Raw genomic sequence first — 16,263 nt, forward strand, 5'->3', positions numbered from 1 at the left:
GGGTTTCACCATGTTGACCAGGATGGTCTCGATCTCTTGACCTCGTGATCCACCCGCCTCGGCCTCCCAAAGTGCTGGGATTATAGGCGTGAGCCACCGCGCCCGGCCTGACATACACTTTTAATGAAAATTTTAAACAGGAAATATATGTGGATTAACATATATATTAGCTTGTTTGATAACATCCCAGTATCCATCACCTAGGTTTGGTATACGTTGAACTTTTGACACATTTGCTTGAGATCTTTTTACTTTGTTAAAAAGAGGGTTTTATGCTATTTTATGATAGTCTGAAAAACAAAAGAAAAAAGGTGGTTTAATAGTTATAATTAAGGCCACTTTTGTTTCTTTTCCTGGTCCCTTTTTCCTTCCTAAAGGAAGTTGTTATTCTTTAATGTTGGTGTTTATGTTTTCCATCCTTGTTTCTAGACACTTACTTATATGTATATAGTCATGAAATGTAATACAGTGTTAATGGGCATTGAAGTATAAACAAATGGTATCTGGCTCAGCACACACCTATAATCCTGGCTCTTTGGGAGGCTGCGGCAGGAGAATCATTTGAGGCCAGGAGTTCCATACCAGTCTAGGCAGCATAGTAAGAGCCCATCTCTACACAGAAACGAAATAATTAGCTGGGCATAGTGGCACATACCTATAGTCCTAGCTACTTGGGAGGCTAAGACAGGAGGATTGCTTGAGCTCAGGAGTTTGAGGTTACCATGAGCTGTGATCACTGAACTCCAGCCTGGGTCACACAGTGAGACCCTGTCTCTTAACAATAAAAGAAGTGGTGTCATATACTGTATCTCTGTTTCAAAGTTTAAATAAACTATGCAATGAAATTCACCTAATAGCTAAGTAATCACAGATCAAAATAGTGAACAGAATGATTTTTTAGAAGTTTGGTGAGAGTTCCTTGAAAGATAAGGTTTGTATATTTGATTTTCTTTTTAGATTACATCGTCAGCCCAAACATCTCCTTGCATTTTTGTTGGCTGAATTGGGTACAAGGTAAGAAACTATGTATGTTTACATACAGTACTACTGGACATTTCATAGGAACCTTTTGAAAAGGATATGTAACATGCTTAGAGAAAACATTCACCTGATTATTAGAGAAACTTTTAGGCCAGGGGAGGAATGAAATCACTTCATTTCTGTGGGAGAGCTTGGCTGTTTAGGAATAGGGGACAGAGCTGACATCTGAACAGGCCTGCTGCTGTAGCAACAAGAGGACCACAGTACTGCCATGTTTAGACTTTCCTGTTACTAATTGAAACTTTTGAGTCTTTTTATGGAGCAAATATTAGATTTTTAGGGGAATCGATTTTCTTAAGTCAGACTTTTTGTTTTCTAAATTGATAACAGGCTATTGAAGAAATACAGCTAGTAAGTTGATGAGTGGCACAGGAGAAACCATTGAAACAGGAATCTGTGATGAAATAGCTAGTTATCTGTCTTTAAGGTGCACCTTTTGAAGGCACTGAGCAAGTCCATTCCTATTCAGGAAGGCCAAGATCTCATGGAGCCCATGCCAATGAGTTTGACTACTATCTGGAAGCCTAATGTCCCTTTAAAAATAAGTAATGTAGAGTAGGTAATGATAATGATGACTAATGCATATTGAGTACCTCTTGTGTGCCAAGTGCTTTTTTGAGTGCCATCTCAGTCTTCACAGCAGATCTATGAAGTAATATTCCTGTCTTCACGTTTGGAAACAGGTTTAGTAAAGTGATGTTGTAGTTGATCGCATAGCTAGTTAGTGGCACAGTCAAGATAGGTACAACTCAGGTCTGTCTGTCCCTGCAGTTTGATCACCACCTAGCAGGCTTGATACCTGTGCCTCACTGGTAGTACAGAGATAATTAAGGTGTTCTCTTCCTACTGTCTTAAAATTTGGGATTTGCTACACTTAATATGGGGCTAAGGTGTAATTTACTTGACCGTGGTGGATAGTAGGCTCTGTTATAGAATATGAATTTGTTACCATCATTGTTTATTTATAATTTGCACAAACTAATGAAGGAGCAAAAGCTAGTGTTGTTTTTTTCTACTTCTTAGAATAATCTACAGGTTTTGTAGAGGTGGGATAAACTATTATAACAAGTTGTGGCCAGTAAACTTATGGTCAGTAGGTTAAATGGGTTGTTGAGAAAACTCTATTTCTTTTGACAGTGAATGAAAAAAAATTTCTACATCAAGCATTGGAATCACTGTAACCTGGAGATTAAGGGTTACAATCTATAGAGGATGAAATTTAACTGTGCCTGACCGAATTTTGTTGTTTCACTGTATGATTTATAATTTTGAATGAATGATAATATCTAGCCCAAAGCTTTGCTTTCTCTAAAGTGCTTGTCAACAGTTTATCATTAAGTACCATTGACAGCTGAGGCTTGTGATTCAACTGTTTTTTTTTTTTCTTGAAATAGCTTTATTGACAACTTACAAATTTAAAGTATACAGTCTAGGGGAGTCTCACTTGGATGTCCATCTCTCTCATAACAGATAGCTATTCTCCTCTCTCTTTTGTCTTTTTAACCTCCACCCTAAAACACCCCCAAAAAATAAAAATAAAATCTGCAATCCAGTGGTTTTTTTTTTTTTTTTTTTTTTTTTTTTTTTTTTTTTTTTTTTTTTTTTTTTTTTTTTTTTTTTTTTTTTTTTTTTTTTTTTTTTTTTTTTTTTTTTTTTTTTTTTTTTTTGGGAGATGGAGTCTCACTTTGTTGCCCAGGCTAGAGTGCTGTGATGTGATCTCAGCTCACTGCAACCTCTGCCTACCAGGTTCAAGCAATTCTTCTGTCTCAGCCTTCCCAGTAGCTGGGACTACAGGTGCACACCACCATGCTTGGCTAATTTTTTTGTATTTTTACAAAAGAGACGGGGTTTCACCATATTGAACAGGCTGGTCTTGAACTCCTGACCACAGGTGATCCACCCGCCTAGGTCTCCCAAAGTGCTGGGATTACAGGCATGAGCCAACATGCCTGGCCCCAATGGTTTTTAATATGATCACATATTAAAATATGTATTACTACCACAGTCAATTTTAGCATATTTTTATCAACTATACATTTAACCATGACTGAATCAAAATATTTGGTGCTTAGAATTTTAAAAAACAAAAGTAGGCCAGGCGCGGTGGCTCACGCCTATAATCCCAGCATGCTGGGAGGCCGAGGCGGGTGGATCACGAGGACAAGAGATTGAGACCAATCCTGGACAACATGGTGAAACCCCGTCTCTACTGAAAATACAAAAAAAATTAGCTGGGCATGGTGGTGTGCGCCTGTAGTCCCAGCTACTCAGGAGGCTGAGGCAGGAGAATTGCTTGAACCCAGGAGGCGGACGTTGCAGTGAGCTGAGATAGCACCATTGCACTCCAGCCTGGGTAACGAGCAAAACTCCTCAAAAAAAAAAAACAACAACAACAAATGTAGCCCCTTTCATGTTTTCGTATTTCTAGCTCTCTCCTCTCCCTTGCTTTACATATGGTATGGATTCAGTAAAACTTTTTTTTCCTTTGTTGGATGGACTGTCACATACAAGGAATCAGCTTGTTTTAGACTTATGTGTTATCACTAGAGACTTAATTGGATTTGATATTAGTATGGGTACCTCATTAGACACCAACTATTTAATTAAAAATAAATTTTGAGGCTGGGCGTGGTGGCTTAGACCTGTAATCCCAGCACTTTGGGAGGCCAAGGAGGGAGAATCACTTGAGTCCAGTAGTTCAAGGCTAGCCTGGGCAACATAGGGAAACTCCTCCATCTCTACCAAAAAAAAAAAAAAAAAAAACCTAGCAGGGCGCAGTGGGGATTGCCTGTAGTCCTAGCTACTTGCTAGGCTTAGTGGGAGGATTGCTTGAGCCTGGGAGAGTGAAGGTGCAGTGAGCCATCATCGCGCCACTGCATTCCAGTCTGGGTGACAGAGTGAGACCCCTGTCTCATAATTAGATTTTGAGAAACCAGCTAGTATAGCACCGGTCCTAGAGTTTATCCTATGCTGCTGAACATAAATAAGTTCATTATGTATAAAGGTGCTGGAATTTGGTTCCTTTAGTTAAAAACAATAATAATGGAGATATATTTGTTTTCTTTCATAGTGGTTCTATAGATGGTAATAACCAACTTGTAATCAAAGGAAGATTCCAACAGAAACAGATAGAAAATGTCTTAAGAAGATATATCAGTAAGTGTGTAATTTCATTAGATCATTGAAATGTTCTCATCAGGCTGCAGTGTTGTAGGGAGAGCCATTTGATTACAGTGAGAGGGGAAAAGCTGACCATAAAAAGATCAGAAACGAAATGATAGTGAAAGGGAGGTGGCTCTTAACTGCTAACTAGGGTTAAAGGGAAAGATTTGGATTTTTTAAGAAAGCCCAGCTGATTGAAGCTGCTGGTTGATTGTAGGGCTAAAAGCCAAGTCAGAGAAACCTGCCTGTGATTCAGGCCTGGCCTTGGTCCCCTTTTGTTCCTATTTATAACTGGCATATCTGTTAACACATTTGAGTGGCTTTCCTATAGACAGAACCAAGAATAAGCAAGCTGACTGGCTTCCCTATATCCTGGGGCATTGAGTATTCAACCCATGTTTTAGTACCGGAAGCATCACAGCAGATAGCTTTGTGGTTTTTTTACCCCTAGAATAGCTAAGCTTCCCTGATCTGGGTGCTCAGGTAAAGTCTCAGCCTGGGCTTGTGGAATTCATTGTAGGAGATGTATTTAAGAGGGCAGAAACTTCTCTACCTCACTGCGGCCACCAGGTAATTCTGTATGTTGCTTTATTTACAGAGGAATATGTCACTTGTCACACATGCCGATCACCAGACACAATCCTGCAGAAGGACACGCGACTCTATTTCCTACAGTGCGAAACTTGTCATTCTAGATGTTCTGTTGCCAGTATCAAAACCGGCTTCCAGGCTGTCACGGGCAAGCGAGCACAGCTCCGTGCCAAAGCTAACTAATTTGCTAATCACTGATTTTGCAAAGAGTGTTGTGGAGATGTGGCTGGACAGGTTTGCCATCAGAGTGGATATACCATTGTATTGAAAACAAGATAAAAAGGCTGCCAAGTTCTTTGGCCAGTGGTTGGTCTGAAATCCTTGCAAGACGCTGACGCTCAAGCTGTTGACATACTCGTTGCCTACTTTAACAACTGTCAGAGAAACGTGATATGGGGTAAGGAGGTGCTTTTTTAAAATCGTTCATAGACTTCTGTAAAATGCAAGATAAATTAAAGTTATTATAACAGTGATTCTTTCAATTTGGTTTGTCCTTCAGTTTTCTTTTCTATAAAAATTGTCCTTGGTGAATTCAGCAAAAAACCAACCAAATAAGTTTGTGCCTGGGCTCTTACGAAGTCTCTGTATGCTTGTCCTGAGAAACTGGACAACGGCAGGCACTTCATCTGGGCAGCCACTTCCCTTCCCCACTTCTCTTGAGATACATAGTTAAAGTAGACACGGATTCCCACACAAGTGTGGTGGGACCTTGAGACTTGGGAGGACTGCTGTTTTCAGTGTCCAGGGAATGACTCCACAGATTGGAATTCTTTTCCATATGTGAGGATGGTTGCTACTACCTCACTGCCAAGCCCTCCTCCAGCCGTTACCACATGAGGGAATACAAGGTGCTAGGTACCCTCCTTCCTTGTTGGCCACTAAGAGGTCTTAGAAACATAACCTGTAAACATGTCTTGTAACTGGTACACTAAGATCCTAGTTGAGCAGCTCTGTTGGTGAGGAATTTGAGGAAGCAATGTGTGCGCGATTCAGGGAACTACTCCAAGAGGAGAAGTCCAAACAGGGATGCTAGAGGAAGCTTTCCTTTTTCCTAGCCAACTTGTGTTCTGGGTTTGAAAAAAACCCGCAAATGCTTTTCTATTTTCTGATTTAAAATAGAAATCATAATTTTGAATATGACCATGAGAAACCAAGAATTGCTGGTTGTGTGGTGCTCTGCTTCCTGAGGATTTGGCTGGAAGGGGATTCTCCACTGGCACACAGAGGAGAAGGCCACCTTACATGTCTGCTGTGATCTGCCTTGCTCTCACTTGCTGAGGATAATGGCATACACACTGCTTCTCACTTTCTTGTTGCCAGACTTCGTACTGAGCAGCCCAGGAGCAGTCACTCAGACCCGAATGTCTTGACCATGTTGTTTTTAATCACTGTGACCTTTAAAGTACAGGCCAAGTGTTGTCAAATACCTTGGCTGAAACAGTGGAGGGTGGTGGGTAAAGCAATTGAGGGTGCTTTCCCTCAACCAGTAGTTCCTCCTGAGGGAACCACACACTGGCTGAGCTGCCACCAATTGCCACGATGAACCCAACTGTTGTTTATGCCCTTATTTTCCTTTTTTTGTATCTATACCCACACAATTCCCAATGTTGGATATTTCTACGTGAATAAAGCAAGGATTGGTGCCTCTTGTGTAATTAGCACTCCATTGCTTTTGTGTATGTATGTGTGTTTTGTTTCTTTACTTAGTGGGACCCCTTAGGGGAAGGAATGATACTTTTCAGTTTGGTAACAGGTTGATAAATAGATTGGTGAATTCAACCTGTTTTTAACTTCATTCTTGAAGCAGATTCTCAGTACTGATCCAGCCCCTTTAAGGTAGTCCAGTTGAGATAACTGACTAAATTGGATTGAAAACACATGAAAAATGATGGGTTCTATGTTACTCATACACAGTAGCATCAACCTCTTCTGTCTCTACAATCTCTCAACAACCAAAGGAACCTTGCAATGTGGTGATAAAGCAAAGGCAATATCAAGAGTTTCTGATCAAGAGCCACTTTCTAGTTTTGGAAGGGAACCAGACCATCATTTCCAAAGTGTCTTAGGAAACAATGTTGAAGACTGTTCCTAATTATGCAAAGGAAAGGAAGGGGGTTTTCATGGTAAAGAAAAATCAAAGCAAGCAGGTTTCATAACTACCTGACAAGTCTTTAATGTGGTGATGTGCATTTCTTTTTCCTTTTTTGAGACAGTCTTGCTCTGTTGCCCAGGCTGGAGTGCAGTGGCAAGATCTCAGGTTACTGCAACCTCTGCCTCCCAGGTTCAGGTGATACTCCTGCCTTAGCCTCCCAAGTAGCTGGGATTACAGGCACCTGCCACCATGCCCAGCTAATTTTTGTGTTTTTAGTGGGGACAGGGTTTCACCGTGTTGAGACTTGGGAGGGATGGCTCCATGTTGGCTGGGCTGCTCTCGAACTCCTGACCTCACGTGATCCACCCGCCCTGGCCTCCCAACGTGCTGGGATTATAGGCAAGAGCCGCTGCACCTGGCCAGTGATGTACATTTTCATCAGCACACAGAAAACATGCAGTTGTAGCTCTACTTTTTAGAAAATTTTGATTCCATGCCCCTCACCCTCACCTACAGAAAACTTTGAAAAGCTTTTCCTGAGGTGTCTACCTGGCTCACTCCCAGACTTCCTTGGGTCCTGCCCAAAATGAAGACGGTTTCTCCAGCACACCATGATGTTCAGTGTCGAGAGCAGACACTTCTTTTGTTCACTCATGTATCCCCAATACTGGGAGCAGGCAATGCCTAGAAAGTTGTAGGTGACAGGTATTTGAGCCAGTTTCCTTAAAGGGAGTACAAAATACACAGAATTTTGTACTTCTCTCCCCTCACCTGACAAACATGTTACAGGGTAAGTTCTGCAGAAAAAGTGCAATGTTATGTGAGGTCCCAGCTATGCATCTTGCCTTCCCCTTCCAGATATTTAGTCTGACAATGCTGAGGTTTTACAATTGAACAGAACATTCAATTTTGCAATGTGTTCTTAGAAGGGCCTTGCAGCATGTGAGCTGGTCTTTAATTGGGAAGATGAAATTATAACTTAAAATATTAAATTCCCATAATCCTAACACCATATAACTTTTTAGTATCAAGATCATTTTTCCAAGTTATTACAGGCTTCATTATTTTAAAAGACTATGTAAGAATCCATCCATATTATGACATAGCTTGTTAAATCAGTACCCTAATGGCAAGTGGTTGCTAATTCTTGATGCCAAGCATGGGTTTTGAACAGTCCGCAGTGGCAGTCCTCCAATGCTACTGATCATTGTTATCCTGTTTCTCAGCTATAAAATGGGGAAGGTAACGGTAAGGTAGTATTTCTAACCCAGGCCTGCCTGTCACATAGAACTATTTTCCTTTTATTGGGCTGAATTTTCAGGGTGGAATTTCAGGGTCAGGGTTGCCTGAGCTCAGGCGTTCAAGACCAGCCTGGGCAACATGGTGAAACCCCATCTGTACCAAAATTACAAAAAAAACTAGCCAGGTGTGGTAGCACATGCTTGTGGTCTCAGCTACTCAGGAGGCTGAGGTGGGAGGATTGCTTGAGCCTAGAGGCAGAGGTTGCAGTGAGCAGGGATCGTACCACTGCACTCCAACCTGGATGACCGAGTGAGACCTCCCATCTCAAAAAAAATGTTTGTGTGTGTGTAACACAGTAATTAGATGGTAAGATCTGTGATGGAAGTAGCACATAGGAGGGCAGTTCTAATTCAGGCCAGCAAAGTTTCTTTGAGCAGGCAACTTCTGAGCTGTTACAAAAGATAAGGGTTAGCCAGTGGTGGGGAGGGGGAAGACAGACGAGGTAAAGAGAACTGCATGTGTAAAGGCACAAGCCAGACAGCACAGGTCTTACCACAATTTATTCCATGTGGCTTGAGACTAGGAGGCAGATTACGGGAGGGGAGGTGTTGAGAAGGGGGATGGTGATAAAGAGGACAGCCGAGTAGGAAAAGCAGCAAGGAGACTAGTTAGAGGTTGTTGCGAAAGTCCAAGTAAGATGCAGAAAGGGCCTAAGGTACCAGGGAAAAATTAATACAGAGAGGGAAGAGTGGAGGGGTTGACACGGTAAGTGGGAACTGAACAAGGTCCTTGTGGACATCCAAGTACAGTTATGAGATGGCCATCTGTACCCACTCCCCTGGTGTTGAGGGGAGAAAATGAGTTAGAGATGAAGATCATGGAGCTGTGAGTGGAGTCTGAGGCCATGGATGAGGTCATCCAGGGAGTGAGCACAGAGAAAGAGGGTAGACAGATGGAGGCATACAGGAAGAGTCAGCAAGGGAAACTGGAGTGCTCAGAGGAGAGCCGGGAGAGGCTGTTGTCACAAAAACCACGAGGAATTTCAGAGTTGTTTATTACGACAGGGTCAGGGAAGGTTTGTATCGTGCCTCTACCTCCTTCAAGTGACACGATCTTGGGTGAATTAGTCAATCTTAAATTTCAGTTTCCCAATTGTGAGGAATAAATAATGTAATCTGTGTAAAGAACTTAGAAGGGAACCCAGTAAATGCTACATATATGCACACGTGCACACGCGTACACACACACACACACCCCTACACACACACCCCTCTTTCGGTAGAGCCAAATTCTGCAGAGGTGGAATACAATTAAGAATACAAAGGTGGCTGAGTGCAGCAGCTCAAGTCTGTAATCCCAGCACTTCGGGAGGCTGAAGCAAGAGGATCGCTTGAGCCCAGGAGTTTACGAACAGACTGAGCAACATAGGGAAACTCCCATCTCTACAAATAATTTAAAAATTAGCTGCAAAGTCTGAGCACTGTCCAAAGCCTCTACCCTCTACCAAAACCTGAAGCCAAAGCCCAGGGGGAAGCTTCCTTGGAGGCTGTAGACCTGGTTGGTTTGAAACTGGGAGTTTTCAATAAGGATTCCAGTGGATCTGCAAACTTAGAGGAACATGTAAAGATGGAGGGAAAAACCTAAAACCCTTTCTGATGATGGGGTTGAATTTCCTGTATTGTAGGAAGGCTTCCAGAGGCGAGAACAAGTGATTCAAGGGCAGTTGGAGGGTCTGGGATACTTCTCAGAGGTGGTGATACCACAGCAGCAGCTTCGTGCTGAGCAGCTATTTCCCAGGTAGAGAAAGGAGCAGGAAGAGTATGTGCCAGGCCTGGAACAAAGCCTGTTTCTGGGTGCCGCCCTCCCACAGCTCCATACCAACAAAACCAGCCTAAGTGGCCAAATTTGAATCCCACAGTTCACTGGACCAGGGTGGGTACTTGTAACCTATAAGTGATTAGAGGAAAAAAGTTGCAATGGCAGTTGATTCTTTCTTGGGAACTTGAATATGGGGACAATGGATCCATTCATTATTGGGAATAAACGGGGAAGGAGGTGACATTAGCGGTACACAATGTGCATGTATAAGCTGTGAAGCAGCAAAAGTTTGAAGGAACCCAGTCAACTGTTAGAGAACGAATGTCTAGATGGGTGGCCTAAGACGGGCAGACAGGCTGTGTGTATCCTGATGCAAACTTTCTACTGCTTGCTGTCACTGGAGTGAAGCTCTATTCCTCGCTACCAAACCTGCCTGGAGTGAAGAACTTGTGTGTTTTGTGAGGCTGAGATGTAGGGTTTGTGGTGGGAGGTGGGGGTGGGGGCAGAAGTGGTAAGAAGAAACAGGAGAGGCCAGAGTAAATAGGATCTTATACCCCACATTCTGGAGGTGAGATTTTTGTCCTGGTGATGAAGAGTCAGTAAAGGGATTTTAGGCAGAGAAGGACTGCATGGCTGCTGGGAGATGGTATAGGACAGAAGCAGGAGACTGGGAGGCTGGTGGGAGGACAAAGTCCAAGTGAAAAAAAATTAGTATCCTAAGCCAGAAGAGAGAAGGTAGAGTGTGACAGATTCTAGAATCCTTTTAAGAGCTGGGAAAGACCAGACTTAGTGAGCAGCTGGGGAAAGAGATAAGGTCTTAACCTACCATGGAGTAAACCAAGTGGGTCACAACTGCTTGACAATTGAGCAAGATGCTCAAAGGCCAGCATATCCAACTATTCCCAGTGGTCCCACTGGCCATTTTAATCACCACTGAGGACACTAAGGTCCAGATGGGTCAGTATTAGGAACCCCAGACCGGCTTTTTGGTGGGCAGAAGGGCCAGGATATCTTCCTGAGAAAACACAAACCATCCCATCTCAGAGCAGGTTGGGATCCAATCTCTTTATTGTCAGGGTCCCCTCCCTGTATTCCCTCCCCCCGGCCCCCGCCAAACCTATAGAAAAACCCCAAGCCTGGGAGTGTCCTGGGGAGAGGAGGCAGAGTGCTCTACCCTCTGGCCCGGGCAGTGCAGATAGGGAGGGTTCACGGGGAAGGAGTAGGCCAGTAACTCCACCTGCAGAGGACACAGCACTGGCTGGGATGCGTTGCGGGAGGAGGCGCCTGCTGCCAGCTTTCCTCTGGTACCCGCTGGGGGGTGGCATCCAGGGATGGGTGCCCGACTTGAGGCCTAGGGCAGTAATGCCCTTCTCCTGCTGGCCATTGCTCCTGTCAGGCTGAGGAAGAGAGAGACAAAGAAGAGACTAAGGCTGAGAGAGAGACCCTGGTGCTCTTGATAACAGGAGTAGGGAAGAAAGGGTGCAATGATGCCTGCAGACAGAGAGATTCTTGCACTCTGGCTGTGGCCTCATAATTTCCTGGCCACGTAACCTTGGGCAAATCTCATCCATTCTCTGAACCTCCATTTCCTCACCTTAGCCCATGTAACTCACGTGTGAATTATTTTAACAAGGTTTAGTAAGCCCCAAGCACAAAGAGGTGTGGCAGGATGGCTGGATATGGAGGTTTGTTTGCCTCCCAGGGAAAACAAATCAAAACGTTCCAAGAGGAAGATTACCTATGTTGAATTTTCTAAAGCTGTTCTGGAAGCCTTTGCTGGTGGGATCTTACTACAGCATAAATGTGTCATCTATCCAGACTCCTCCCTTTCTCCACCCAAGCCACCCCAAGAGAAAGGGTCAGAGAGTAGGCAGAGCTAGGTTCTGCCTGGCTTTCCTTTACGGTAGAGCAGAATAGGTGGTGAACAGTGGCCAGAGAGTAGGCTTTGAAGCCACACACAACTGGGCTGAAATCCAGGCTCCATCAGTTACTACCTTATCTCCCTTCACCCTTTAGTGTCTGTTTCCACATCTGTTATATTGGCACAATCATAAGCTTGTGGGATTGAAGATGAAATCAGATAAAGCAGGGGCAGCTCCTGTCACAGAGGGCATTTCCTCCCTATGAAAGAATCAAGTCCCCGCCCCTAAGCCTGACACATATGGCCCTTCACAATTATCACTCTCTGATGATAAGCAGAGTCCTCTACCAACTAGGAGGGCACTGCAGCCAAAGGAGGCTCTTGGCCTCACCATATACCAGGGACTGTCACAGCTCTGTAGGGCTAAGGCCATTCTTCTGGTGTGAAACTCTTCTCCCTCAATAACTAGCAGGCTCAGCTACACATCATCTCTTCCATGACCTGGCTTTGCTCTATAGTTATCCTGCTCACACTAGGTGGTAATGGCTTATATCCTCCTCTACCAGACTAGGAGCTCCTCAAGGATAGAGACAGGCAACAGGGCTGAGTGTGCTGAGAGAAGGAACCCTTGGTAGGTGGGACTGGGTGGCCCATCTATGGTACCTGCTTCCTCAGCCTGGCAAGCCCCAGGCATGAAAGGATGTGGTGGGATGGCTAGATATGGGGGGGACTTCATTCTTGGGCACAGTCAGTGCTACCTGGCCAGGTATGCTTCATGATACTTCCTGCCCAACCCAGGGAAAAGGCACAACCTCCACTTCACTGCTTCCCCACCCCCTACCCATCAGGACAGGATCCTTGTACCTGCTTACTGCAAGGCCCCATCGTCCGCGTCTGTGTCCTGGCTGTGTTCCTGATGAGGAGGTAAGAGAGATCACACATCACTCATTGCCAGCGCTGAGTCCTGCCCTGAGCCATTTGTCCAGAAAGATTTCAGGGCCCAGAGAGCATCTAGACGACATAGTCAGAAAGAGGCAGAAACAGCCAAGGGGAATAACTATGGGACCAGCCAACAAAGCTGGCTTGGGAACTTGGGAAAGTGGTCTGAGGGCCCCACAGAAAAGAGACGGGCCAGTCAAGGGAGTTTTGGGAGTGGAGGAGGCCCATTTTTGTGCATAGAGAGCTTGCAGTGGAGAAGGCGGAAAGCCTCACAGACTGGTGAGCTCCCCATCTTTGGGGGGACACCTAAACCTTTCTTTTTTTTTTTTTTTTTTTTTTTTTTTGAGACAGAGTTTTGCTCTCGTTGCCCAGGCTGGAGTGCAATGGCGCGATCTTGGTTCACCACAACCTCTGCCTCCGGGGTGTAAGCGATTCTCCTGCCTCTGCCTCCTGAGTAGCCAGGATTACAGGCATGTGCCCCCATGCCTGGCTAATTTTGTATTTTTAGTAGAGACAGGGTTTCTCCATGTTGGGCAGGATGGTCTTGAACTCCCAACCTCAGGTGATTCTCCCACCTCAGCCTCCCAAAATGCTGGGATTACAGGCGTGAGCCACAGCGCCTGGCCCATCTAAGTCTTTGTTAGGGTCTTTATGGACACTGCTATGCCTGAGAAAGTAAAAGGATAAAGCTAGGCTCAAAAGAGAGATGAGCTAGGCGTAAGGCAGACCTCTTAACTGTCATGGCCATAAGCCTATCTGTTCTCATGACAGAACCCAGTAGGGCTGAAAAAGAGAAAGTGCAGACCCAGTAAGTCAGTCTGGGCTCCAACCCTGGCTCAGTCCCTATGAGCTGAAGCCTGAGCACACCACTGAGCCTCAGTTTCCTCACAGGGTAAAATGTGGGAACAGAATACTTGCATCGCACAGGGCTCCTGTTAAGGTTATGTAAAGTTGAGAGTATGGTCTGGGTCTGGTGCTCAATGAGAGTTCATTAAATAAATAAGCAGCAAATGTACAACCCGTATCCCATAAACTCAGAGTTTGGTATACCCTCCCCTCAACATAAGCTGCTTGTCAAATGGCCTCCCAGCTTCAGCCTGAATAGTTCTAGTAATAGGCGGGGAGCTCACCCCCTTATGAGACAGCTTGCTTCATGCTTGAGCAGCAATGGCTTTTAGAAAATTCTCATGTGGAGGTGACACCCACCTCCCTGCGGTGGCCTCCCCGAGCCTCCCCAGCCCTGTTCTGAAGCTCTGCAGGCTGTGTGTGCTCCCTTATGTCCAAATCTCCCCTTCTCCAACTCGTGGAAAACAAAGGGCACAATGTGCCTAGGCTTGGGAGATGTCTGCCCTAGGCATCAGTGGGACTTCTGATGGTGTCTGAGATGGCAAGTGCCCCCTGCTCATTCTTAGAACCCCTGGGAAGGAGAGAAGGGGGAGCTCACAGTGGGGGCAAGCAGCTCAGAGGCTGCCCCTTCCCCTGTTGCCCTCCTGAGAGTAGGAGTGCAGTCGAGTTCCAGTCGTGCTCCTATCCAGGCCCTCACCAGCTCTTCCTCACTATGTGTCAGCAGCCCCTCCTCATCGCCGTCGTCTCGAGTCCGTGCTTCTCCCTGGGGCAGGCCTGCCTCAGACGTCGTGTTCTCTTGGGGGACTGGTGGCCGGCTGCTGCCACCGCCACCACCACTGCCGCTGCCACCGCCGCCGCCGCCGCTGCCGCTGCCACCACCACCACCACCGCTGCCGCCACCACCATCACCTTTCTTCTTGCCATCTTAAAGGGAAGGGGTGGAGGAGAGGGGAATAAAACTCAGCCTGGGACAGCTGCCTAGGGCAGCACCTTAGTGGAAGCTGGCCTCAGCATGGATCTGCAGGGTCACTCTAGCTCCTCTCTCCCAGGTACTATCCTCCCCATGCTCTGCCCTGTGCCCTGGTCATGGAGGTGGGTGAGAATCCTGAGAGGCTGACCTGGATTGGCCTTCTGCTCCGCAGCGATCTGCTCCAAGCGGCTCAGCAGGGCGTCGATATTGGACTTGATCTGTGTCAGCTCCGTCTTGATGGCCTGAAGCTCACTGCTCTTTACTGAAAGTGGAGGGGAGACAGGGCTGTTACCTAGGAGGCTGAAGGCCTGACACTAGCACAAAACCTCAGCCCTGTTCTCTCAACTAGGAAGGCAGTTATTTTTTGTTTTTTGCCCCTGCTCAGGAAAAATGCCTCACACTTCTGAACCTGGCTATCTTGTCTCCCAATCTCTCAGCTCTGAAAGGGACAGCGGACAGATTGGAGCACAGGTGTGTATGTGTGGTGTGCTCTTCTGTGTGCACTTGAGCAAGAACATGTGTTTTTCACAGTCCGAATCCCTGGGTGCTAAGTCAAGCAGTATGTGTACACCGGAGTGAATATGGAGTAGTGGGCCTGTGTAGACCTGTCCTTATCCTTACTAGAGGAAAGATGGCACCATCCCCTCACTGGGTACCACATCCCAGCACTGGACTCTTTGTGCCCAACCCACCCCCTCTTCCTAAAACATCAGCTGTTTCCTCTTAGAAATGCATGAAAATACTCACTTGGCTGTGTTAGAGCAGCAGAACTGTGGAAGATTTGTTCTTTTATCTATTTCCCAATGTATAAAAATGTGATTCTATTATTTTGCTAATGATAAAAATGCAAATTACTTAGGAAGATGATACAGTCACTTACACTTAATCTTGGCTGAGCTGGTGGTGATGGCTGTGGAGCGGGCAAAGAGCTTGACAGGTATGTTAGTTTTGACACGCCGGACCAAAGGAACTGTGACCCGGGGTCGCTTCACAGGGACTGCCCTGGGCACTGGCACAGGTGACAGACGGCCGCGGTAGTCAAAGAGCCTGTGAGGGCAGATGGGCCAGAGGCTGCAGCATGGCTTGTGGCCACCAGGGGGTATTGCAGCTCCAGCTCCAAATGTGTGTGGCTGCTGAGGGGCTGCGAGGCCTGCACTACACACCTCTGCCTGCTCCCACCAAGCCCTGGAGTGAAGAGGAAGGGCTTTCTGGAGCCTAATGGCTGCTGGGATTCTCACTACATCCATCTCAACCAGCCAGGAGAAATATGGGCAGGCAAGGCAGCAGGTAGTGTTTATACCCCATTCAAAAGAGGAGACATTCCTAGATCCCCTAATACCCAGATCTGCTCTATCATATGACCTGGTTTCTGCTCGGTCAACTGCCACCCCAACCTCTGCTCAGAGTTTGCAGATCTCGAAGCAGCACAAATCCCCAGCTAGGAATAAGAGCAGTATCGGAGTGGGGTCAACTGAGACTGTCTGAGCCTCAGTTTCCCCATATGCCAAATGAGGACGGCTACCCAAATTCAGTGTCCACCCAAGGGCACAGCATAAAAGAATTCAGTTAAAAACACACTTTTAAAAGGCGTAATAGATGAGAGGTTAGGGTACCAAGACCCTCAACTCACGAGCCCATGACCTCAGAGGGGTAAGACTGAACTCTAAGCCCTTTCCTGATTCGACCTCCTTAATCACCATA

At 45.8% G+C, this 16,263-nt stretch overlaps 2 protein-coding genes across 6 annotated transcripts in view; one reads left to right on the forward strand and one right to left on the reverse strand.

Annotated features, from left to right (window-relative positions):
* EIF2S2 (eukaryotic translation initiation factor 2 subunit beta) overlaps positions 1–5,276 on the forward strand; it is a 22,903-nt gene extending 17,627 nt beyond the window's left edge. Inside the window, exons 7-9 of the mRNA XM_017514040.1 lie at positions 958–1,014; positions 4,112–4,197; positions 4,802–5,276. Coding sequence (XP_017369529.1) covers positions 958–1,014; positions 4,112–4,197; positions 4,802–4,977 — 319 coding nt within the window. The 3' untranslated portion in view covers positions 4,978–5,276. The remainder of the gene's footprint in view (positions 1–957; positions 1,015–4,111; positions 4,198–4,801) is intronic.
* Positions 5,277–10,986: 5,710 nt separating this feature from the next.
* The window catches only part of RALY (RALY heterogeneous nuclear ribonucleoprotein), an 81,606-nt gene continuing 76,329 nt past the window's right edge, over positions 10,987–16,263 (reverse strand). For 4 of the 5 annotated variants that reach the window (XM_037733210.1, XM_037733205.1, XM_017514032.2 and 1 more), the window contains 5 exons: positions 15,443–15,609; positions 14,711–14,824; positions 14,290–14,516; positions 12,672–12,720; positions 10,987–11,343 (listed from right to left, as the gene is read on the reverse strand). In XM_037733210.1, coding sequence (XP_037589138.1) covers positions 12,676–12,720; positions 14,290–14,516; positions 14,711–14,824; positions 15,443–15,609 — 553 coding nt within the window. In that variant the 3' untranslated portion in view covers positions 10,987–11,343; positions 12,672–12,675. The remainder of the gene's footprint in view (positions 11,344–12,671; positions 12,721–14,289; positions 14,517–14,710; positions 14,825–15,442; positions 15,610–16,263) is intronic. The other variant, XM_017514023.1, reaches the window with a different exon arrangement.

The sequence above is a fragment of the Cebus imitator genome, unplaced genomic scaffold (genome assembly GCF_001604975.1).
Source record: "Cebus imitator isolate Cc_AM_T3 unplaced genomic scaffold, Cebus_imitator-1.0 Scaffold18, whole genome shotgun sequence".
In the NCBI taxonomy this organism is placed as follows: domain Eukaryota; kingdom Metazoa; phylum Chordata; class Mammalia; order Primates; family Cebidae; genus Cebus; species Cebus imitator.